This window comes from Bactrocera oleae, chromosome 5 (assembly GCF_042242935.1).
Source record: "Bactrocera oleae isolate idBacOlea1 chromosome 5, idBacOlea1, whole genome shotgun sequence".
In the NCBI taxonomy this organism is placed as follows: Eukaryota; Metazoa; Arthropoda; class Insecta; order Diptera; family Tephritidae; genus Bactrocera; species Bactrocera oleae.
The window spans coordinates 34,520,644-34,544,546 of record NC_091539.1 but is presented as its reverse complement, the minus strand read 5'-3'; the positions used below and the strand labels follow the sequence as shown (position 1 = coordinate 34,544,546).

At 33.8% G+C, this 23,903-nt stretch overlaps 6 protein-coding genes, 1 long non-coding RNA gene and 1 other non-coding gene across 10 annotated transcripts; 3 read left to right on the top strand and 5 right to left on the bottom strand.

Annotated features, from left to right (window-relative positions):
* Window positions 1–664: 664 nt before the first annotated feature.
* Sac1 (Sac1 phosphatase) lies at window positions 665–3,955 on the top strand. Its single transcript, XM_014237338.3, has 10 exons — window positions 665–997; window positions 1,246–1,337; window positions 1,433–1,770; window positions 1,833–1,941; window positions 2,011–2,198; window positions 2,265–2,420; window positions 2,494–2,883; window positions 2,941–3,108; window positions 3,179–3,280; window positions 3,340–3,955. The coding sequence occupies exons 1-10, from the start codon at window positions 960–962 to the stop codon at window positions 3,535–3,537; spliced, it is 1,779 nt and encodes a 592-aa protein (XP_014092813.1). The 5' UTR covers window positions 665–959; the 3' UTR covers window positions 3,538–3,955.
* Window positions 3,956–4,012: 57 nt separating this feature from the next.
* On the bottom strand, window positions 4,013–5,406 carry mRpS29 (mitochondrial ribosomal protein S29). Its single transcript, XM_014237339.3, has one exon. The coding sequence runs from the start codon at window positions 5,377–5,379 to the stop codon at window positions 4,111–4,113; it is 1,269 nt and encodes a 422-aa protein (XP_014092814.2). The 5' UTR covers window positions 5,380–5,406; the 3' UTR covers window positions 4,013–4,110.
* A 133-nt stretch (window positions 5,407–5,539) lies between these two features.
* LOC106619295 (ADP,ATP carrier protein) lies at window positions 5,540–7,412 on the bottom strand. The gene is made up of 3 exons (XM_014237330.3): window positions 6,619–7,412; window positions 6,423–6,550; window positions 5,540–6,260 (listed from the first exon to the last, which is right to left on the bottom strand). Exons 1-3 carry the CDS (start codon window positions 6,931–6,933, stop codon window positions 5,783–5,785), a joined length of 921 nt encoding a protein of 306 aa, XP_014092805.1. The 5' UTR covers window positions 6,934–7,412; the 3' UTR covers window positions 5,540–5,782.
* Window positions 7,413–7,534: 122 nt separating this feature from the next.
* LOC106619296 (ADP,ATP carrier protein) lies at window positions 7,535–20,918 on the bottom strand. Of its 2 annotated transcripts, none has more exons than XM_014237331.3 (4): window positions 20,760–20,918; window positions 8,771–9,074; window positions 8,554–8,681; window positions 7,535–8,315 (listed from the first exon to the last, which is right to left on the bottom strand). In XM_014237331.3, the coding sequence occupies exons 2-4, from the start codon at window positions 9,068–9,070 to the stop codon at window positions 7,841–7,843; spliced, it is 903 nt and encodes a 300-aa protein (XP_014092806.1). In that variant the 5' UTR covers window positions 9,071–9,074; window positions 20,760–20,918; the 3' UTR covers window positions 7,535–7,840. The 2 variants fall into 2 exon arrangements, with proteins under 2 accessions (XP_014092806.1, XP_014092808.1); XM_014237333.3 differs by lacking the exon at window positions 20,760–20,918 and adding an exon at window positions 13,434–13,591.
* LOC118682645 (small nucleolar RNA psi28S-3327) lies at window positions 11,609–11,753 on the bottom strand. Its single transcript, XR_004978472.1, has one exon. It is a non-coding gene; the product is annotated as a small nucleolar RNA psi28S-3327 (small nucleolar RNA).
* LOC118682581 (uncharacterized) lies at window positions 17,973–19,239 on the top strand. The gene is made up of 3 exons (XR_004978393.2): window positions 17,973–18,382; window positions 18,548–18,600; window positions 19,034–19,239. It is a non-coding gene; the product is annotated as an uncharacterized lncRNA (long non-coding RNA).
* A 357-nt stretch (window positions 20,919–21,275) lies between the features above and the next one.
* On the top strand, window positions 21,276–21,883 carry LOC106619279 (translation machinery-associated protein 7 homolog). Its single transcript, XM_014237314.3, has 2 exons — window positions 21,276–21,434; window positions 21,525–21,883. The coding sequence occupies exon 2, from the start codon at window positions 21,540–21,542 to the stop codon at window positions 21,732–21,734; it is 195 nt and encodes a 64-aa protein (XP_014092789.1). The 5' UTR covers window positions 21,276–21,434; window positions 21,525–21,539; the 3' UTR covers window positions 21,735–21,883.
* LOC106619278 (ribokinase) lies at window positions 21,819–23,542 on the bottom strand. 2 transcript variants are annotated; one of them, XM_036371728.2, is made up of 6 exons: window positions 23,353–23,542; window positions 22,966–23,098; window positions 22,810–22,899; window positions 22,623–22,751; window positions 22,351–22,547; window positions 21,819–22,254 (listed from the first exon to the last, which is right to left on the bottom strand). In XM_036371728.2, exons 2-6 carry the CDS (start codon window positions 23,044–23,046, stop codon window positions 21,906–21,908), a joined length of 846 nt encoding a protein of 281 aa, XP_036227621.1. In that variant the 5' UTR covers window positions 23,047–23,098; window positions 23,353–23,542; the 3' UTR covers window positions 21,819–21,905. The 2 variants fall into 2 exon arrangements, with proteins under 2 accessions (XP_036227621.1, XP_014092787.1); XM_014237312.3 differs by lacking the exon at window positions 23,353–23,542 and adding an exon at window positions 23,166–23,346.
* Between the last annotated feature and the right edge of the window lie 361 nt (window positions 23,543–23,903).

Here is a 23,903-nt window from a genome sequence, read left to right as displayed (position 1 = left end):
AAATGACAGTCCGCTTTCAATCAGTATCGAAATACATATTCGCCATAGAACACCCACTCAACAACACCTTTGCTGTGAACTATGTAAGATAAAGTTGGGTTGACTGGATAAGTTATGATGATGGGAGTAGCGTATCCAGAAAACATGTTCCCCAATACTTAACATCTTATTTCTGTTTTTTGCTGCTTAAATGAGGCGCAGAATCAGACGAAAAAGCAGTGACGCAAGATCTAAAACAATTCCAACTCATCTGCCATCAGATACTTTTGTCCTAAATTTTTCTGGTTTGAACCGGTTTTACTATAGTACATCAAAATAGTGCATCTAGCGCTAATTGAGACCGCAGAGGCTGTACCCCTACCTACATACCTATAAACTGTCATTAAACTTTTCGGTAACTTTTGATATCTTATTGGGAAGAAAAACAACAAAGACAGTTCCACCGACTTGAGGCAGCAACAAAAAAGCATAACACGTAAACCCAATTTATTTATTTCATTACTCAAAATCCTGAAAATATTAATTTTTAATGCTTGAAAAAAGATTTTCCCATAATCACAAAAAAATATTTTATGAGCGCTCTTAATCTCTAGCAACCACTGTAGTCAAGACATGTTAATGCAACGCTGTGCAGAATTTAATATTACAGCTGATTACTGTCAAATTTCGCAAAATTTTAGTTGGCAACCAATTTGTCCACGATTCTAAATTAAAAATTTACCTACAGTAATGAAACTAATTAAATAGCATAAATGCCTTTTGAATTAACAGATAAACAACGAAAAAACTAACGACAATAAAGTAAATTGTAACCAACATAAACAACGCCCTTAGTGTGGTTGATTTCGTTGTCAGGGTGTGATTAGCAAAATTAATAAAGTAGCGGATTTAAAAGAATTTATTTTTAAACTAATTTTAAGTGTAATTTTGTGCAATTCACAAGGATTGGTACATACAAAATGGACACCAGTTGGGATATACACGATGACATGAATTTGTAAGTTGATAACGGACCAAGATAATGTGAATAGTGGGCTTGTTAGTTTGCGCATATACAGCTTTAAGTGCGGTGGGTGGGTGTGTGATTTTGCGTAGAGCACACTTAATATGCACTTGAAATGACATTATTAATGGATTAGCCTTGCAGCTGTCCGCCGCATATATGTGGCAACAAAGCTTTTGACACGAATATGAATGCTTAAAGATTGATTTTATTGATTTATAACTACTTTACAACAAACACAGGTACATAACGCCGGAACGTTTCGTTGTAGAACCCAATGGAAAAGATGAGCTGTTGGTAATTGATCGCGTCGTGAATACAGTACGTGTTCAAAGTAAGTAAACGTAATTGATGCATTTGGAAATTGTCAGCAAAATATTCATGGATCTTAATGTATAAATGTATTTAATAATGTCATTATTATTGTAGGCAAAGGCAGCCAACTGAACAATCAAGTACCCACCAGACGTGTCTGTGGCATACTTGGCACCATTCAACTACTAGGTGGTCATTACCTAATTGTAGCCACTCATCGTCTTTACGTCGGAATGCTAAGTGGCGCCATAATATGGCGTTTGGCAGGTTACGATATTATACCCTACATTCCAACTATAACACATTTACGACCTAAACAACGCGAACAAAATGAAACCTATCTTAACATGTTGCGACAAACACTGGACACGCGTTTCTTTTACTTTTCCTATTGGTACGATTTGACACACTCCCTACAGCGCCTGCACGGCATGCCACCGGACTTCATGAAGGTATATATATCGCATTGGAAATAAAATATATTAACATTTCTAATTTTTTATACACCTCCTAGAACGGTTTGTTCGAACGTGCCGACGAGCGCTTCGTTTGGAATGGCGCTTTATTGCGTAACTTTAATTGTCCGGAAATGCGCAAATTCGCCTTGCCGATTGTACTAGGCTGTATGAGTCTTAATTTAATTAAATATTTTTCGCATGGTATTTTTGTAACAACTTATTTTTTTGTTACAGTTGTGTCCATAAATCAAGTGCAGGTAAATGGTCAAACGTTCTTTTGGTCAATCATATCACGCCGCTCTATACACCGCGCCGGCACACGTTTCTTCGCGCGGGGCATTGACGAGACGGGTAATGTAGCCAATTTTGTGGAAACGGAACAAATCGTCGAGTACAATGGACAACGTATATCCTTTGTGCAGGTGATTTCCGACAATTTTTATATAATAGAATTAAAGTTATACAGAGTTCTTTTGTATTTGCAACAGACGCGTGGAAGTATGCCCTTCTTTTGGCGACAATTGCCAAATCTAAGGTATAAACCTGATCCGGAGCTGGTGCCGGGTAAGGATCACTTGGCGGCATGCTTGAAGCATTTCGAAGCACAGGTGATGCTATACGGACGTCAAATAGTACTCAACTTGGTAATTTATGCAATGTGAATAATATATGTGTAGAATTATAATAAAAAAAAAATATATTCTATGTAAACTATAGGTGGACCAAAAACGCGCCGAGGGCAATTTGGAACGCGCGTTCCGGACATTTGTGCAGCAAATGAATAATCCCAATGTACGCTATGAAGCGTTTGACTTTCACGCTGAATGCAAGAAAATGCGTTGGGATCGCTTGCAGATTTTGATTGATCGCGTTGCGCACGAGCAGGACGAGTTCTCAGTATTCCATTTGCGCGAAGATGGTGGTTTGGTATCAGCACAAGATGGCGTATTTCGCACAAATTGCATTGATTGCTTGGATCGCACCAATGTTGTGCAAAGTATGCTAGCCAATCGTTCACTGAATGCGGTACTACAAAAGCTGGGAATTTTGCAAGCAGGCCAAATCGTAGAACGAGCTTCGCCCAATTTCGAGTATATTTTCAAGGGTGTAAGTTGTATACATATATACTTAATAAAAATGAACTTATTTCTTGTATCTATTCAGGTTTGGGCTGATAATGCGGATGTGATTTCACTGCAATATTCCGGTACTGGCGCTTTGAAAACCGATTTCACACGCACAGGAAAACGTACAAAAGCCGGTCTTATGCAAGATGGCATCAATTCGGCAACTCGCTACTATCTCAATAATTTTGCTGACGGAAGTAGACAGGTGCATGAGTTCGCGTTCGAAATAAAATTGCAAATTTTTTTAATGCTTACATGTTTTTGTAACTTTACAGGATGGTTTTGATCTATTTCTGGGCAAGTATGTGGTCAAACCAGACGAAGGCAATTTACTACCATCACCGTTAGTGATTACACGCACTTGGCGCTACAACACGGTAAACTTCTAATTAGTGTAAAATTTTACGATTTTAAAGGAATTTTTGTGCGTTTTTAGATACCTTCCGTTTTGCTGTTCGCCGTGGCAATGCTCTTCATTACCGCCATCTTTCCGGCAGAATTTAATACAGAAAGCTTATTATTCCTTTTATTCTGGGGCACAATTGTTGGAGTAGGCACCACTGGCATATTGCATTATGGAGTGGAGTTTGTCGACTGGCCGCGTTTACATCCACCAATTAAGATCGAAGCCTAGCAAATATGGGAACGGCGTTATTATTTGCGTTTAGATGACAACAATTAGTATCTCGTAATAACGCCTCGAATATAACATACTTAACACCATCTTCAGTAAACTTAGTTTAAATTTGTTAAAATTTCAACCAGTGTATATTCATGTTGGCCGCAATTATTCGCATTTGACACTACAGTGTTCAACTTAAAAATTCCTTGCTTGCTATGATCTAGATTGATGTTTATTTTATGTTCATTAAGCCAATTTACTGCTAAAAAAGAAAAAAATATTTGCATATAGTAGTAGTAAAACACAAAAACGCAATAGCAATGTACCTCCTGATGGCATGATAATGAGCAAATACATTTATAAATGTATGATGATTTTCTTAATGAAATCCCTACATGTTTAATCAATAAATACCCACTATTTCAACGAAGTTAATTGACTTGCAACACTTAATTACTATATTGCACATTAATGCACATATAAAAACTTTGGTTATTTCGATACTTATTATTATTGTTATTTTTTTAATTTATTTCAAAATGTGAACATTATTTTGTTTTGCGGTTTGCAGAGTTGTTCATACACTTACAACGAACGTGTTAATTGCATTAATGTATAAGGATTTTTATTGCTAAGGTACTTAAGTTGTTCGTCAAAGCCTTCCGGTGTTTTCTGTATCCAATTTCGATCTAAATAGTATTGTATACAGCTCGCGAACTCTTTATCGTTGTAGTTATCCACACGTACTGGCACAAATGGATCTAAATGTTCGAATCCCTCCTTACCGAGTAAATAACGTGGCATGTACGACTCCATATAACCTTCGGTCATTCCTATTTTATCCACTGTTAATATGCACACACCATTAGTCCAATTATAATTAGTAATATCGAGAAAAGGTTGTGTCAGTGTGATACGATCTGGCGTTATGCGTTGTTTATGATCCCCAAATACACGTGTCTCCGGGTGAAAAAATGCATTAAAACCATCAATAGCGACCATAACTTTACATTTTTCTTCACTAGCATGTTGTTTCAGCTCATACAACAAAGCATCAATTGTTTCGGACGCAAATTTAATACGCGCGATGCCGTGTTCCACCAATTCCAATAATGTAAAACCTGCAGGAGTTGCTTCTCTTTTACTCCAAACGTAATCTTTACTTGTTTTCAATTGTAGCTTGGTAAGTAGATTTGTGTTTTGTGTTTTAAAATGCACTAACCACGCTGCCGCATCGAAAGGTAAATCGATAAAACCTTCTTGTGAAGCATTTGCAGTTTCTTTTGGACGTTTCATCCAATTAGGTACCCATGGCACATGTACAAGGATAAAATTGTTTTGTAACCCATAGTGCAATGCGTGAGCCATAGTTAACGTTTTGCCAACACCATTATCACCGTATAGTACGTATCGTATCGCTGGTCGTTTGAAATCCGTATTACGGATATAATTTATTAACTCTAAGCCGGCCGGTCGCACCATAAGACAAGTCTCGGTAAATGTTTTTACTTGTTGATCGTACTGTCGTGGAAGTCCTCCGCCGCTAAACAGTTGTTTCTTAATTTCTGGTGCAATAGTGTAAAATTTGGCTTCATGCACTTTAGAATGCAAGTCAGTGTTTGCCTCGCCTGTGCGGTAATCAGTTGGAGCAAGTTTAGGACGATTATAAAGAGGTTGCGACGCCGCCTCCGCTGCCGCAGTGCAGAATGATGGGCACATGTTTGTCAAGCGTGGTAGTTTTAAAGAATGTCTACCCAACATATTTGGAACTAATTTTTTACGGTTTAATTGAAATATATTTAAATGTGTGGGAAAAAAACTTATAGCCGAACTGAAATTCCATGCACTTATCATCTGTTTTGCAGGTGAACTAACTAACTGTCAATTAGTTGAGACTTTATAATATCGATAAGCGTTAGAGTTTATGATAAATAGTTATCGATATTTGAAATATTTAAATCCGCTTTAACTCATAAAAATTTCGCTTTTTAATAATAATAAAAAAACAATTCAGTTATTATACAAGAAATTATTTTAATAAGAAAAGAAAGGATTTCATTTAGAACATGAAAATACAATTTGTAATAGATTATTCACAGTCGTAGCTTCAACACTCGATTGATAACTAATTCATGTTCAAGAACTAACAGTCGTATTTAAATCCTATACATGAAAAACTACTATTCGAGTAATGATGTCTCGAATGCACAAATTTTATAAAACTCTGCTGATAGTTAATTTTTAAAAATAAAAAATGTTAATTCATTAGCTTCTTAATCTCATCATACATCACCAATACAAGTGCCCCCCCAGTTCCACGTAGAACATTCGAAAATGCTCCTTTAAAGAAAGCAAAGGGGCCTTCTGTGCGAGCAATAACTAACCAACAATGTGCCGTGTTTTTGTAAGCTCGTTCGCCAGCCTTTACGCCCGATTGCATCATCATACGACGGCGCACAGTATCAAATGGATACGAAACTATGCCTGCAAAGGTGGTTACAGCTTCCGCAATTAAGAAATTTACCCATATAGGTGAATTTTTCGGATCTGGCATCAGCTCACGAGCAGTATCATAACAACCGAAATATGCTCCACGATACATTATAATTCCTTGTACGGAAACCACAAAACCTCTGTACAATCCCATAAATCCATCGCTTTTGAATATCTTCTTTATACAATCAAAGAGTCCATTGAATTCACGTTGTCCTGCCTTTCCAACGTCAGCAGCCAATCTATTATACAAAATTATAAACTCTAACTTAATACATGTATCTGAGTGCTTACTTATAACAAAATTCTACAGTTTAAGTTATAATAAATCTTAAAGAATTCTATGATCTACTTAATAATTTATTACAGTACACAGAAAAGGTAAAGTACGAACTTTTACCTACCGAGTACGTGCGAAATCCAGGGGGTACACAAATAAGAGAGATGTGGCACCAGCTGCACCCCCGGATAGTATGTTGCCTAAGAAGTAGCGTCCCTTTTGTTCTTTTTTGTTTATGCCACTGAGGAATACCTTCACAATTTTATAATACAATTAATTTAAAATTGGTTGGTTTGAGTACTAACGGCAATTAATATTACCTGTTTATATTTATCCTTAAATGCAAAATTCAATGCCTGGGTAGGAAAATATCTTATGACATTGGCCAGATTTCCTCGCCAAAATGACAAAAAGCCCTGTTCACGGGGTATTCTTACAAAACAATCAATCATTCCCTTGTATTGCTTTTCGGCGGAAATCTGCTTTGATATGGCTTGTACTTGCAAAAGCAATTTAACGCGCTCTATCGGCGCCATTGCAGTTTTTGCTATAGCTGCGGATATGCCACCAGCCATGAAATCCTTAAGGAATCCCATGGGATCTGATATATCTTTCTTTATTTCTCCTTCACTCATTGCAAAATTGGATATTCAGTTACAAATTCAAGAGTGATGAATTTAAAATATTTTGAATTTAATAATTATGCAACGAACAAAATGAAACAATTGGCCAAATGTGTCAGGTTTACAGAAAGTTTGTAGAAAACGATATAGATTTGAAAGTTAATCAAATTATGAAATCGATAAAACTAAAATGAACGATAACAATTAAGGCAAGCAACCAACTCTTCAAACCTAATTATTTAGCCCTAGAGTAATTGTCAACAACCTGGAAGGGATTAAGGACGTCGGTAGTTTTTAGAGGTGATAGGAACAAAGGGAACAATCCTGCATAATTCGTAAATTCTTCGAGTTAAAAATATTAGTCCACGCTTATTGCTGTTGTAGCTATGATTTTGAGTAATGCTGCTAAAGCAACAATGTATGAACGAGGGTTGTTATTTAAATAACCCTATTAGTGTGTTAACTGGAGTAAACATTTCAAAACGAATTAAATCGCCAATTTTCGACTGGTGCCAATTGTCAAACGTCAATTAATTATGGAAGCTGCGACATGTTAGGGGTAACAGGTCCTGTATATCTGTACTTAATTAGCTTAATATTAAAAAAATAATCATTTTACAATTTTTATTAATTTTTGTATTTTTAACTTTTTCGTATTTGTTTGTGATCAAACACTTACTAAAGATTCATCAGTGTTGTTGTTGTTGAATTACTGTTGTTGGTTATTTTTCGCTCTATCTTCGTATTGTTACAATTTGCAACCTTTTGTTTTACATTTATTTATTTATATCGCTTATTTCAATAATGTATGGTAACTGCTTTTTGTTGGTATTTTTTTTTTTAAATTTTTTGTTTTTATTATTTTAATATTTAAATTAAATAATTGTTTAGCTCAATTAGATAGTAGGTGTTAATTACTTTACAAGACCTTCTTGATTTCATCGTACAATACAAGCACGAAAGCGCCACCAGTACCTCTGAGTACGTTGGAGAATGCACCCTTGAAGAAGGCGCCAGTACCTTCTTGCTTGGCAATTGTGGCCCAGCAGTGCAGTGTGTTCTTGTAGATGATTTCGGTTGCTTTGCGGCCAGACTGCATCATCATGCGACGACGCACAGTATCGAATGGATAGGATACAATACCAGCAACAGTTGTAACAACTTGAGCAATAGCCCAGCTGATGTAGAGGGGTGTGTTCTTGGGGTCGGGCAACATACCACGGGCAGTATCGTAGAAGCCGAAGTAAGCGGCACGGTAGATGATGATACCTTGTACGGAAACACCGAAGCCACGGTACAAACCGACAAGACCGTCACTCTTGAAAGTCTTGGCCAAGCAGTTACCAAGACCGGTGAATTCACGTTGACCACCCTTACCGACATCAGCAGCCAAACTGTGTGGAAAAGAGGAATAAGCGATTGCATTAATTATTACAAAAGTATTAGAAACTCAAAAAATTTTATGATATCCATATGTATGTATATGTTACTACAGCGACCCACTAAAAATTAGTTGCATAAATTGCCATTTTTTGATGAATTTAAACAACACATACATACAAGTATGTGTATAACTTTCCTTACTTTTTGTGGATTGCTGTTTTTTAGTAATTATTGAATATGATAACCTACCGGGTACGGGCAAAGTCCAAGGGGTAGACGAAGCACAAAGAAGTGGCACCAGCAGCACCACCGGAGGCCAAGTTACCCGCGAAATAACGCCAGAACTGAGTGTGCTTGTCAACACCACCCAAGAAAACCTACCATAAAAAGACAAATAATATAAAATTTCATAAATATCATAAAAATTTCAATTAATTGTCAAACTAATGCCCGACGTAACACACACCTGTTTGTACACATCCTTGAAGGCGAAGTTCAAAGCTTGAGTTGGGAAGTATCTGATAACATTGGCCAAGTTACCACGCCAGTATGACGCAAAACCTTGTTCTTTTGGAATGCGGACAAAGCAATCAACCATGCCCTTGTAACGCTGATCGGCGCTGATTTGTTTTGAGATGTGTTGAACCTGCAACAACAGTTTCACACGCTCAATGGGTGCAACAGCAGTCTTTGAGACGGCAGCGGAGATACCACCCGCAGCGAAATCCTTGACGAATCCAAAGGGATCTTTACCTTCCTTGGCCATTTTGCTGTAATTAAGAAAAATACAAATATTTTAGGTAGAAATTTTGAAAATGGCATTAATAGTAAAACAATTTTTCCCAAAAACAATAAAACTGGAAATGGCACGCGCAAATTTAATTTATTGTTTATTATAAATTGATATCAGCGAAATACGCGACACTCATGACATCACAGATATAAAAACAGATCGCGAGCGCCACACGTCGCCTACGAGACACACGCTTAATGGCCTCGTCTCTCACACAAACGCATTTATTAGCGCGAAAATCGGTACTTTTTACGATAAGCATACTTAGGATTTTAGTTTTAATTTATTACACATGCATACATATTTGTATGTGTGCAAATGTTTATATAATACAAAGACAACTCAACCTACAATAGTTCGCATTTGAAAAAGTGGTTCGAGCAAAACTGGTTTATGGAAGTTCAGTCTTGTTGCTAAGTGTGACTCAATGCACTAATTCTTTACTATATTTTTTTATTATTTTTTTAAATTAAAATTTAAACTCTACTATATTTTTTCTAAATTTTCTCATATTCAAATTCTAACTAGAAAATCTAAAGCTTTTGGTATTTGTTTTTTTATAAAAATTACTTCTTATACAAACATAAATATGTACTATGTATCTACATAGTATAAAATTTCAAAGTTCAATTTAAGGTTTATATTACATTGGTATTAAATTGCAATTTATGATAATAATTAAATGCTTTTGTTTACGCCTCTTTGCACAAGCATTGACTCAGATAATCGCACAGTTAGCGCAGTGGGAATCGGATACTTGACAGTTACAAATTTTTACATACATATGCGTGTGTTAGGAAATTTATTTTAAAAAAGTCATAAATCGAAATTGTTTACTTTTAAAATATACATATGTAAATATGAATAAATGTGTTATTCCCACAAAACTAATTATTTATTTTTTTTTTGTATTAAATGATATATTTTGTATTAAATGATATAAGTTATTGCCAAAAAACATCAACTGACGGTAAGACCACACTCTGTATGTACCTGAATACACATGTGCACATGTTTGTTTAAATTTAGAACTCATTCAAGTGAGTTGAAGAAAAGCAAAAAAAATGTATAACTCGTTATTTTTTGCGGTATTTATTTATTTTTTTCTGAAAATATAAATTTATAATATTTGATTTGCAAAATATCACATTTGCTGGGCAAAATATATATGTCAAATATATGTGTTATCGAGAAAGTGAATAATTCAATAAACTTTATTATGCAAATCAACAATACTGTGATTGACCGACAAGTCCTTGGAAAAATTTAAATTTTGTAAGGATAAATTATGTATGTAAGCAGAAGTAATTATTATAAATAAAAAACATACAAGGTGCGTTCCAAAGCAAACAGGACTTTAAAAAAAAGACAGAACAAATGGTTTTATCGGCAAAATTAATTAATTTTATTGAAACTAGTCTCCTTTTGCTTTAATACAGCTTTTTGCACGGTCCAAAAGCATGTCGAATGAGTGTTTTAGCTCGTTGCCCGGTATGGCCGCCAGTATGCCGGTGCAAGCCTTTTGAACGGCCTTCACGTCTGCATAAAGCTTTCCTTTCATCGGCAAATGCATTTTTCCGAAAAGGTAGAAGTCGCACGGTGCCATATCAGATGAATACGGGGAGTGGTTGATTGTTAAAATGTGATTTTTGGTCAAATAATCGCCCACAAACGTCGATCGTGCAACAAACGCCAACTTCTATCTTCGCGATATTCGGGCCGAACACGTCGAATACGGCGCACCAAACGCTTCAAAACTCCAAGGTAGAATACCGCAGTAACGTTTTGGCCGGGTGGAACAAATTCTTTGTGGACAATACCCTTGGAATCATAAAAACAAATCAGCATTGTCTTCCTTTTGACTTCTCCAGGCGCGATTTTTTGGGTTTCGGCTCATTTCTCATTTATGTCTTCACGACCACTTTGAAAACGTTGAAACCACTCGTGCACTCTGCTACGGAATAGGCAATCATCGCCATAAACTTGTTTCATCAATTGAAACGTTTCGGTAAAAGTTTTACCAATTTTAAAACAAAATTTAAAGTTGGCTCGATAAAGGATAGCAGATTCTAACGCACTAGTCGACATATAGATGGCGCCACTAGAGTTTACTTTGTTACGTTTTTACTGTTTACTTTGGAACGCACTTTGTATATACATACATATGTATATATGTGCATATATATAAATTATATTATTGTTGCCAAAAAGAATAAATTGCATTATGACGCTTGTTGTTGTGGAATTTCGTTTGAACATTTGGAATGGACAATTTTTTTAGCTAAACCAGTATATTATATATATATATGATTAATAGCAGTTCTACCCATGAATTTACATTTAAATTTTAATAATAATTAATAATTACTTTTTTAAGGTTAACCTGTAATTCCAATTTGTTCAAAAATTTCAATATTTTACCCTTTAGAAATGTTCTTAGAAATGTCAATAAACCGTCATCGCTATTATGTATAACATTTATAAATTATAAGAATAATAATATGTAATTTTTTTTGTAATTGCACGTAAGTGTTACTAAAGTATCACAAAAAATCAAGACGTTTAGTGACCGTCGTAACAAAAATTGCTATTGGCTTAGTTTTGAACCACATAAATGTAGAATGACATGCATATATGGTCTTCGATAAGCCAAAAAGTAATATTTTTTAATAAGAATTTTCCGGTTTCGCCCTTAATGTCGTTTCTTTCTAACCGTAAAATAAATAATTTTATTTTAACTTAAGAAACGACTTTACTTTGTCTACAACTTGCGTAAATTAAAATTATAAGTAAATAGTTAAGCAATAAAAATTATTAAAAAATATAAACATTTACAATATTTAAAACCAAATATTGTTTTCAGATAATGAATAGAGTAAATTATGTAGAAAGTACGAATTTTTCAAAAATAGCCCACTCTAACGGTTAATAAATTCAAAGTAATTCAATGTTTGCATCTCGAAGTAAAAAATTGTGAACTCTGTATTTGAGTTTTATTTTACAAATTCTAACAATTACAATATTAAAAAAAATTATCAATGATTACTGTTCAATTCGATTGCTAAAGAAAGATATATTATATTATTTATAATTATATGCCCACCACTTTATGTGCGCATTGAAATTTCTTTTTATTCATGTTAACCATACGCCACGCAGCCTCACTAACACTTTATCCTAACGAAGGGCAGCTGATGTTACTCATACGCACTGCGTCCAAAGCTGTTATCTAATATGTGGTTTAAGTGCAAACATACAAACATATGTATGTATGTGTATATGTGCATATTTACATACACTTAAATAATGGCATTGCGCTAGTTTTATCCGACTTTATGGTCTGTTTCTACAAACATTAATATTTTTGTTATAAGTATGCTTGGGTGTAACTACAAATATTCTTATAGATGTACAATGTATGTATGTATATTAACTAATAGCTATGATATCGGAATATTTGTGCGTCACTTCATTGTTACGTCACAATATCGAATGCTGGCTCTAAGTGGCAACACGTGGCCAACAAGAACAAAAAATTAATCGATAATTAAAAATCACCTTAATGCAGAAGACTCTACGAAGACGGTGCTACATTCTGGCTAACTGAAATAAAGCCAGATAAAATATTTGCAAAATCATTTTAAACATATTCGTGCAATATAATCTAATATACAAAGGGCGTAAAATGCTTTTCTTGGGACGTTGCATTCAACTGCATATGTGAATCCCTGTGTTGTTGTATAATAACCGTTACATTACATAAGCCGCTTTTTTATCAATACGAGGTTAGCTGATTGTGGCGTTGGCACACTGTTGTTGTTATATATGGAATCGAGCGCCGAGCAAGCAATGGAACGATGATCGACCGAACAAACGAGCGTACTTTTCTCACGAAGCCTCTACAATCTCAGATGTGGTTGCATAACAGTTTTATTGCCTCAGGGCACACAATTTTTTAATATCAGTTTTTTTTTCTATAAATTTTTAACAAATTTTCACTAACAAAAACACTATTAATAAGGCAGTGCATAATGTCTTCACATTTCTCCAAATTTTTTAATTATTAATAATTTAGATTTATTATTATTATTTTGAGCAGTTTAAAGCTCACTCAAGAACGCATTCGGTATTAGATAATTGCACGCTTTGCCATTTCAGTCGAGTTTTTTCGCAAACTCAAAACACTTTTGCATAAAATTTTTCGCTTTAATTTGTACTAATTATTAAGCGTTTGCCATAACACAGTTTAATTGCATTCAAACTTCATTTCAAAACACCTTTTCTTCAAATGTGAAATTAAAAAAAAAAAAATATTTATATATTTTGTATTACGTACTATTTGTTTTTGTATAATTTATCACAGTAACAAAAATTTGTTAATTGCTATTGCCCACTTCTTCCTCTTTCAAGCTTTAGGTCTGCACCGGACGGCCGCTGAATTGCTTATGGAAAATTGGAAATTCTACATGGCGACGTTGAGTAAAACAAAACTTAGAAAAAAAAAAAGCTCTTCAATGAGTTTTTGCACCCTCTATGTACATAGAGGAGGGTGAGAGCGCAAACGCACGGAAGTGAGCGGCTGGCAGCCAGCGAACGGTCAAGGGAACGCCTGCGCTTTCTTTCACACACAAGAGAGTGTGAGAGCGAAAAATGAGCTTTTTTCTACATTTATATGTTTCTGTTACATTACGACTTCTCGCTGAAGGCCAACGCCGACAAGACATTGGCACTTTTGGTTTTATAACACATTATAGCAAAACGCTGGTAAATGAGCGCGTGAAATTGGTGAAAATACATGCACACTCACACATATATCTAAAAGCATGTGTATGCTTAGAAAGGTGGCATCGAAAGCTTTCCACACATACACGAGTGAAAGAGTTTGTCAGTTTGACAATTGCGACAACGTTTTGTCTATGCCCACGATCATTTATTTTGAATTTATGTGTAAAAAAAATTTAAAAATTTTAAGAAAAAAAGATTTAAGACACAAAAATAAAAAAATAAAAATTTAAGAAAAAAAAACTGTTAATGATAAAATTAAAACAAAATTGAAAAAAAAAAATTAAAATAAGACAAAAATTATAAAGCAAAAAAGTAGTGAACAGAATTCTTCTCCGATTTTCCGATTTGCTACATAAAAATCCACTCAGCGGCTTTGGGTTGCCAGCAATTTGTTGCTAACGCCAACTTGGTATTGTACCAAGCAGATAGCGCTCGTGTTTTGCTCAATGCCAACACGCAAGAAGAAACATAAGCACATACATACAAACAAATGTATGTACATACATACAGCGTCTTATTACATAATGCCTCTTACAGCATTTAAACAATAATAATGGCATTGAACTAAAATTAAATTTAAATTTAGAAAAAAAATCTTTGGTGATTTGGCTTTGGCCGCAAAAAAGCAATTGCTTTCTTCGTTCTATGCTTCATTCAAATCACTTATAAATAAGTATTCGAGTTAATGATAAGATGAAAAAAATAGGCGTTTGTGGGTGGGTGGCGTCAATGCTGAGCAGATGTCAGCGCAAAAGCATTGACGAATGAATAGCCAACTTGCACATCGCTGATAAGGACGCTTGTTGCCGCAACGATAAGCGTTTAGTTTATTAGGTATTTTTTTTGATTTTAATATTTACGTAATCGTTGATTTTAAAAGAAGCGCAATATCACTCACAGAAGTTATATTTGCTTAAGAATTATTACTAAGTAACTGTATGTAGTCGGTAAGTATATTGTAGGAGAGATTAACTTAGCGACGCGAAACAGCAACAGCACGAGCACACACACATACATAAATATATACAGCTGAATATGCGCTTGTGTGTGGGGCGCCAAGGGGCATGTGATCGTCTCGCACACGAAATTTTAAATTTGACGTAACATTTGCGCAGACATGTACATATGTATGTGGTATTCTACACACGCTCGTAAACGTATGTATGTGTTTGTGTATTAAAAATCATTTATTTGCACAATTCGTACAAGTACGTATGGTTGTAGAAACTAAAGTCCGACGCATATGACTACTCAATCAAATGAGTATATATATGTATATAGATGCATGTATGTTCTACCGTTAGCAGCAATATACGAAAAAACATAAGACTGAGATGCTAAATAATGCTAAGAAATTTCAAATTTTTTAGCATAAGCATGCCTTCCACCTTGGCGACAAACTGCTGCTATATGTATGTATGTATGACTACTTCTAATTCCTATCCTATTTTTTCCATAATTTTTCTGGGTTCTTCTGTAACCAGCGGTCCTATGATAAGATAATATGCGTACTGCGCATTGAAGACGTGCGAGATAAAAAAAATATTTCACGGTCAACTTGAATGTGTACAGAAGTACATACATACGTATGTATGTATGGATTGGTTTTTTCCTTTTTTGATTGACAAGAGCTTTTGGTATGTTGTAAAATTAGTATATCTACATACATATATATATATAATTACGGAGAAGACGTGCAGAAGTGCACAAGTTACACGGGTAAAAATGCGTTGGCGCAAATTTAGCGACTACAACAACTACTAGCGCGGTGGCGCGTTTTCATTGGTCGATGTTATTTCTCCTTTGCGCGGCACACTTAATACAGTCGTATACAGAAGTACATTTCGTCGCTGTTCTGTATAAGTTGCAAATACATATCTATATCGGATAATTGTGTATCGTTTACGGCGGATTTTTTCACTTTTAATTGCGTGTTGCAACACTGAATTCTGTAACAATTACATGTTTAACGCACATTAAATTTCAAGTATTGTTCCGAACTGACCATAGCCTAGGCCGAATTGTAGCTTCGAATATTGTCGAGATAATTTTTGGACCTTTTCTTTATATTTCTATCATTTGATGTGAGACCGTCATATTATGAACTAAAAAACCATTTTGTGTTAATATTGGAAGATGGACTTTACCCTTACTGAAGGAATTTGTTTCACGAATTATAGACTCTGAAACAAAATGCTTAGCTAAACAATGCCTACAAACCAAGTTCAAAGAATCAATATGAAAGAAAATTAGGCGGCGGAACTGAAAGAAACTGAATTATTATCAACATTATCATCATCTTCAATTAAATTCAAATGTTTAGTATTAATTACATTTCGTGTTCTACTCAATTGCAAATTGCCTCTATTTCTTTGTCTCTGTGCTCTCCTTGTAAGCGTTTTATGGTAAGGCATGATGAAATAGATGTATGTGTGCGCATCGACGACACTACACCTCCAAAATAATTTAATTAATTGTATGAATGGCTGATTAGCAATAAATATCGCCTACCGAAAGTACAAATTATGTAAACAATTTTGTTTACAAATTGAAAGTAAAGAAAAAAAATAAACTCACCAATAATAAAAGAAGTAAAGGGATATCGTCAAAACACACAAAGAAATTATCTCTCGAATTGAAGTTCTGTTGCTGTGGATTCAACCAACTAATTAACCTTGGAAAAAATGGTAAAAAATGTAACTATCAAACAACTAGCTCACCAAAATAAAATGAATGTTGTTAGTTATATAATTCAACAACTTTCTTTATATTTTGTTCAAATTCTTCAATAAAATTTAAATACTATTAACATTGTTAATAAATTGTATTTTCTATTGGTTGAATTTCGACCACTGGCGACCCTAGTATTTTTTAAACGCATAAATAATATGTGTTTGTGTGAAAAAAAAGATTTTTTTTGCGAGAAAATACTTGTAGAAGCATTCATTGTACAGAAGTGGTCAAATTTTAGGGTTACTTTAAAACAACTTAATTGTGATATCAGAAAAAAAGAAATTGAAGTTTCTTTATTAAAATATACTTAAAAATGAAAAAGCGTTAACTTCGGTTGTACCGAAGCTGTAATACCCTTCATAAATAAAAAGTTTTGATGCAAAAAATTTGGTCGAAGATTATAGCGTTGCCTTCGACAATAATCCAGATCAATTTTGTGAAAATATCTTGTCAAAAAAATATTCCATACAAGGACTTTATTTTGCTTGATCAGTTTGTATGGCAGCTATATGCTATAGTGGGTCGATATCGGCGGTTTCGACAAATGTGCAGCTTCTAAGAGAAAAAGAAAGTGTACAAAATTTTAGATCGATATCTGAAAAAACAGGCAGACGGACAAGGCAAAATCGACTAAGCTCGTCACGCTGATCATTTATATACATACATATTTTTTATGGAGTCTCCGACGTTACGGATACTACTAACTTAATATGAGTATTGGTTGCTGTTCAGGGCATAAAAATCTGTGAAATTGTATTCATAGTTGAAATATAATCGTTACAGTCGAACTGTAACTGTCGTAACTGAAATAACTATTTGTTTTTTTTGTAAAACTTTTTTTATACCGAATTTCAAAAAAAAATATTTTTTTTTGTCTTTTAAACCTTTTTTTTTAATAAGGACGTACGACCATTTTTTTGTATCACGAAACGTAATAAACAAACTTTTCACTTCACCGACCACTGCATTTCTCTGCTTTAGGGATTATTTTGTCCATAGCTTTCTGTACCAATTATACAAACAAAACTATTCCGTTTTTATTTCACAGGCTTTCATAAAAGAGAATAGAGTGTTGCATATTTGTTTAAGTCGAAATCAATAAAAAAATGTTTTTAATTTAGAGAAAACTGTTTTGTAATTTAAATTAGTTTCAATATTTTGTATCTTAATTTTCTTTAAGAAGTGTTATATAGTAAAAAAAAAAAAATTGTAATAATAAACCTTAAACTGCTGTTGAAAGCTTTTGAGAAAGAAAAAATTTCTATTTGCAATTGCATACAAAAATAATTTAGTTTGCGTTAATTGTATTGGATTGAGCATTTGATTACTTTAACCAAAAGCGTTAAGCTTTATTGAAATCGAAGCCAATGAACTCATTTAAAACCGGTTTTGGCAAAACCATATTGCTGGAATATGAAGAACGCTCAGACGCTTGCTGTCATGCCATTGAAATTTTTCAACTTCACTAACTTGCCGTTTTTTCAAACCATGTGTACATACAAATTTTAGCAAAGCTGGTGTTGTTGCAATTTGCATTTAATTTGGCAAGTTGCCATAATTCCACATTAAAATAAGCGAAAAAGTGCAACTAATACGCATTTTCTTAACTGCACCGATGCGTGCTAATCGCCGCGGAGGCATGAAAGTGGTCTATGAAGAGCACGAAAGCGTTGATAGCGTTGACATTCTGACAACTTGAAATTGAGGGCAGAATGTGTAAGAGATCAAGGACGTGTTGGCAATGTAATTGATTTTCGTTTTTCATTGGTAAATAAATAAAATTATTTGTATTCTTTTTTATACATGCATATTTATACATAAAAAAAGTAAAAAAAAATGTATATATTATAACAAATAAAATAAATTATATATTATAAGAAATTATTATAAAATTTTTATTAAATTGATTTCAATTTTCTTATGACTTTATAGTGTTTCAACTACCGGGCTGTGAGATTAAGTGATTAAATTGTTATCATATTTAAGTAAGTCATTAAAATCTAAGCTTAACTCAAGTATCTGACACTTAAATTATTATTGTGACAGCACTTACTCAACTCTTTTAATTTATTTGTTTATACAAATAGTTCCAGAAGTTTCATATATTTGTTTGTGTATTGTCACATTTCATATATTTTATCGACCATGATACAAAAAAAAAGTAAAAGTTATTATTATTATGTACTACTATAAACAATCCAGCAACAATTAATAGTTTCGTATTACGGCGAGCTTTTATTGTATTTTGTTATCACTTTATTTATTTATTTTTAATTTATAGTTTTATTTTCAAAAAAGATAATTCAAACCTTTCCCACATAATGCAGACACTCAACACATGGTATTTGCTAGTTTTCTAATATTTAAAACAAGTTAATTACATGCGTTAGCGTTTGCATTTTTTACGATTTTCAACAGGCTAATCGCAGCTCATCCTAAATTTCTCTTCAGAATAACTGAAGATATCCGGTTACTCAAAGAAGTTAAAAAAAAAAACACTATTAAATTACTTTGCCATGGAGTCCGTATAAGCATCTTCTTCGAAATAGCTGGACCGCACTCTTTACTTATTTACTTATGTACATATGTAAATAAAGCTTGACGATTCTTTTGTCATATTTATTTAGCAGAATTTGGTTGAAACCAGTTTTATCTACTTTTGAAGCCTAACTACTTTTACTCTTATTGAGATATAATACAGATCAAACTGAAAATTTCAACTTTGACCGGCAATACAGTTGGCATCAAACATCTGCATTCGATTACACAATACGCAGGTAATAAATAGCAATTGGAATTCTATTTATACATACATACATTTGTCTGAACCAAGTACCTGAGCTCTAGCGTTAGCCTTTAGCATTTCCAGGTATTTTATAAAAGCACTGCACTGTGCTGCCAGGACGCACAACAATTACAAATAAATCATTAAGGCGCAGTAGACACAACAAAAATATATGTCTGTATGCAGCTTTTAGAAAAGTACAATATTTGCACATATACATATATATATCGCATTGGATGACCTTAAAACATAGTTTTTTTTTTAGTTTTTGCGATAAGCGGACCACCACAAGTACCCGCAAGGTATACATGAAACATATTCAATACTTTCAATAGAATAGTTATTGTATTTGGAAATTTTACGGACTTGACGACACAATACATACATATGTATATAAATAAATATGTGTACGTACGAAGGTTGCACTGCTAAGAGCAAAAGAGTTTTTAAAGGAAACCGCTGAGTCAAATAAAACTTAAACTTTCCAAACACATTTAGTGTAAAGAGCTCATGTACATTTGTACGCGTTTCCAATATGCCATATACATATAGAAAGTGTATGAATAATTTGTTGATTGTATATTTTTAAGAGAATATGAGTCGCAATGTGGATGACACGGTAAAAGATGGCATCAATCTCTTTTGGTTTAACGCCGCTCAATAACGCTGTGCTAAGCAAGTAGCTGCCAAGTTGGCTGCCACTTGCCAGAGAGCCTACAAATACAAGCATATCTTGATCGCAGCTACGTAAGAATGTGTGTGCGTATTTATGTATGCACAAACGCTCGATTCGCTCCGAAATTCTTGAAGATTATTTTTGTTTTAGCATTTCTAGGTTAGGAATTATGAAAACGGAATCACAAGCATGAAAGTTTACCTTGTGACTGAACACTTTTAACGTTGGACAACACGGACTGACGGGAAGCGAGGAAGTTTTCGCTACACAAGCAATTTTGTTACCGCTCCCAGTAGTTTGGCTAATTAAATATATACATATGTGTATGTATGTGCTTGCAGACAAATAGCAAATAACATTAAAATTTATATATTTGTTGATTTAGTTGATTTTATAAAAGCTAAATCCTTTTATAAAACGTTGTTTTAATCATTTTAAAATTACGTTCGTTGAATTGTGCAAATTAAAAAGTTCATTACATAACCAACGACAAGCGAAGTGCCGAGGGGTATCGCGAATTAAGAGAAAAATCAATGGCACATTAGTAAGGCAGTAGAGATGATTTAACGTTTCATCTTCCGGTCACTTTTTCAAACACATTTCCTATTCACCCATTAAATAACCATATTATTTTACTTGATATTAATAAATTAAGTGGATAATATAGTAAAAATATACAATACCTTTTTGCTTTGTATACTTCTTACAAAAGAGACACAGTAAAAAATTCTTTTGAAGAAAATCAGATTTTCCCACTCGGCGTTGACAAGTCGCGTGCTCGAGCTCGTGCGGTTACACTTGAAATGAAAGAAAACGAATGAGCCTCCGAATATGTTCGTAGCTGTGCGAATAAGTGGAACAGTTGGATATGGGCTAATGTGATGAAATACCATTGATTTTAGTTACCCTGTGATACTAAGCCTAGTGAGACAGGGTGCAATTTGGTTGATTAATTTATGGAAGTATTAATGCAGATCTCTGGTACGACTATATGTTTCATGGCAGTACTACTTTCTATACCATTTCGCTAATCTCAAAGAAATGTAAGGTTGCAAACGTAATTTTCATGCAGTATTTGTGTTTTTGTATATAATAAAAAAAATAAGGTGTGAACGAGCAAATATTATTATATATTATGCCATTGAACGTGGTTCTACGTGGTGCAAGTGATGTCTAAAAGCATGTCTCGATCATTCTTTATGTGAAACTTTTGTTATTGAAAACTCCATAGTCGATAAAAATTGTAAAATCACATCGCACCTTTACCGATAAAACGTCAAAAATCGAATCGAAAGAAAAAGGCACAAATTATAGAGCTCAAATTGTATTGCTTTCGTCAACGTGACTGCACGAGTTAGGTAAATTTAGATACACTTTTGGGCATATTATATTTGTATAAAAATGTTGGCTACTAAAAATTTAATATTCATATTCATACCAATTTTTAGTAAAACTGCAACGAAATGTCTGGCCGCGAGGGTGGAAAAAAGAAACCACTGAAGGCACCGAAAAAAGAGAGCAAGGAGTTGGATGACGACGAGATTGCTTTCAAACAAAAACAAAAGGAAGCACAAAAAGCGCTTGACCAAGCGAAACAGCGTGCGTCACAAAAGGGTCCATTGGTGGGAGGAGGAATCAAGAAATCGGGAAAGAAATGATACTACCGCAGGCATATATGTGAATCGATAATGTTCATACCTACATAAATTTTGCGTCTAACCGATGCAAAAAAATATGTAAAATTGCCGAGTAAAACCAAACTTTATTTAATAAATTTTTGTAAATAAAATAAGAAAATTTGTGTTAACATGCTGTGTTTATACAATTGTTTATATCTCAAACCACACAAATTCAGTCTGTTTATTCACTTGCTCTAGTTTCGGAAAACTCGCTTGTGTACCCGGGTGTCTTACAGAGTAGGCAGCAACTTGGTTAGCAGCGCCTATATGTTGATGCCATGGGAATTCTGGGTAATGCGCCATATAGTACGCTAATGCACCGATAAAAGCATCACCAGCTCCGGTTGTATCAACAACATCATTCACTTTAACTGCAGGTACATGTATAAATGTCTCTGGTTCTTCACGTCTAGCATAAACAGCACCCATTGCGCCTAATGTGATAATTACATTATTAGCGCCCATTTCTAGCAGATGTTCTATTGCTACTCTTGCTTGCCTTGAACCATGACAATATTTTAAATATTAGTTATAACAGAAATAATAATTCTATTTTAAATAGCACACTACTGTCGATATAAATTTGCATAATTACGTTAGGGTTGATATCTGCTCAGAGCCCGTTGTTATAGCTGCTTCAGTTTCATTAAGACATAATATGGTAGCGGATTTAATTAGATCAACTGGTATATCTTCCACTGCCGGCGCTGCATTAAGTATAGATATGCCGTTAAAAGCACGCAAAGCTTCTAATGTTGCATTAAGTGGTGTCTCAAACTGGCAAATTAGTATCTTTAATATGCAATGGAATATACATATATATTTATTTATCAATCAAAAATCCATATTCATTGTTTATTTTCTTACTTTGGCCTTATCGAACAACGCTTTTGCTTGCTTGACATCTTCTCCACTCAATAAATTGTTTGCTCCAACAACGATAACTATGTGATTTTCGCCACTATCTGAGACACATATTTGCGCAATACCTGTCGTCTGTCATATTCCAATAAAATAGTATATTTTTTAGATAAGATACATTTTAATAACTAACCTCTTTTTTACACTGCTGGACAAAGTCAACATTCACATTCTCTGACCGCAGTTGTTCTAAGTAATTGGCACCCCAAGTATCATCTCCCAACTAAAAAAAAATTGTTTTGATTATTTATTCTATTTGGTACATGTATGTATGTGTGTTGTTTCGTACTTTTGCTATCATTGCTGTACTTGCACCAAGTCGTGCTGCCGCAACACATTGATTTGCACCTTTTCCACCAAATCCTGTCATGAATTTGTGGCCATGTAGTGTCTCACCAGCTTTTGGTAGCCGGTTGGCGTATCTATAAATAAATTTGGTATTTGGTAAAACTGGTATTGTTAGTAAAATGAATATATGGATGTATTTACGCGACAAAATCAACAATTGCTGAACCAAACACCAGTACGTCCATTTTTAATATATTTTTATAAATTTGTGGCCAAATAAGATTTTTGGATAAATTTTTGATTTTCGTCTTTCTTTTTTAAACTCCTGTTTTCAATTGTTGTAAATATATACATATATTATTTAATTTTCAGTATTTTCTGGTCATACTTTTACAGACTGACAGCTGCAAATTCAAAGTGGCTATTTTTATTGCGATTATCTCGTTGGTTCTCATTTATTTATTTGAAAACTGATGGCTTTCACATTATCGCAATTATATACATAGCGAACTGATAGCGAAATTCAACACTTAATGCAACCATATAAACTACATGCACCTATTGATGGAACAAATAGGCTGGCGCTCATACATACATATGTATATGTACATATTTGTAATTATAATATAAAATATATTTTTATTAAACTTGTAATTGTTTTCGTGATAAATAAAACTAAGTATATATATTTTCTTGTTCATTACCAACATACAAGCTTAAACATCATCATTTTTTGTAAACATTAATATTCTGACGCATATGAACCATTGTATAAATTTTATAGGCTTATACAATGATATGAACTTAACAACCTGCAATAGTGTTGCAATAAAAAATCACAAATGAGATGTAAATGCTTTTTTTAATATATGTATATGCATACTATGTACATTTTATCAATATTTACGAAATTAAATAATGTTATGTCAAGTATTTAGC

What these genes read in the sequence shown, in the direction of transcription:
- Sac1 (XM_014237338.3), top strand. Translation starts at nt 960, where the DNA reads ATGGACACCAGTTGGGATATACACGATGACATGAATTT. An exon ending in TGCCACCGGACTTCATGAAG is followed by an intron (nt 1,771 to 1,832) that starts GTATATATATCG and finishes TACACCTCCTAG; the next exon opens with AACGGTTTGTTCGAACGTGC. An exon ending in AACGTATATCCTTTGTGCAG is followed by an intron (nt 2,199 to 2,264) that starts GTGATTTCCGAC and finishes TATTTGCAACAG; the next exon opens with ACGCGTGGAAGTATGCCCTT.
- LOC106619278 (XM_014237312.3), bottom strand. Translation starts at nt 23,209, where the DNA reads ATGGACGTACTGGTGTTTGGTTCAGCAATTGTTGATTTTGTCGC. An exon ending in GTACAGCAATGATAGCAAAA is followed by an intron (nt 22,900 to 22,965) that starts GTACGAAACAAC and finishes ATTTTTTTTTAG; the next exon opens with TTGGGAGATGATACTTGGGG. An exon ending in GAGCAGATATCAACCCTAAC is followed by an intron (nt 22,255 to 22,350) that starts GTAATTATGCAA and finishes TCATGGTTCAAG; the next exon opens with GCAAGCAAGAGTAGCAATAG.
- LOC106619296 (XM_014237331.3), bottom strand. Translation starts at nt 9,070, where the DNA reads ATGGCCAAGGAAGGTAAAGATCCCTTTGGATTCGTCAAGGATTTCGCT. An exon ending in TCAAGGATGTGTACAAACAG is followed by an intron (nt 8,682 to 8,770) that starts GTGTGTGTTACG and finishes TTTTTATGGTAG; the next exon opens with GTTTTCTTGGGTGGTGTTGA. An exon ending in TTGGACTTTGCCCGTACCCG is followed by an intron (nt 8,316 to 8,553) that starts GTAGGTTATCAT and finishes TTTTCCACACAG; the next exon opens with TTTGGCTGCTGATGTCGGTA.
- LOC106619279 (XM_014237314.3), top strand. Translation starts at nt 21,540, where the DNA reads ATGTCTGGCCGCGAGGGTGGAAAAAAGAAACCACTGAAGGCACCGAAA.
- LOC106619295 (XM_014237330.3), bottom strand. Translation starts at nt 6,933, where the DNA reads ATGAGTGAAGGAGAAATAAAGAAAGATATATCAGATCCCATGGGATTC. An exon ending in TTAAGGATAAATATAAACAG is followed by an intron (nt 6,551 to 6,618) that starts GTAATATTAATT and finishes AAAATTGTGAAG; the next exon opens with GTATTCCTCAGTGGCATAAA. An exon ending in CTGGATTTCGCACGTACTCG is followed by an intron (nt 6,261 to 6,422) that starts GTAGGTAAAAGT and finishes TTTGTATAATAG; the next exon opens with ATTGGCTGCTGACGTTGGAA.
- mRpS29 (XM_014237339.3), bottom strand. Translation starts at nt 5,379, where the DNA reads ATGATAAGTGCATGGAATTTCAGTTCGGCTATAAGTTTTTTTCCCACA.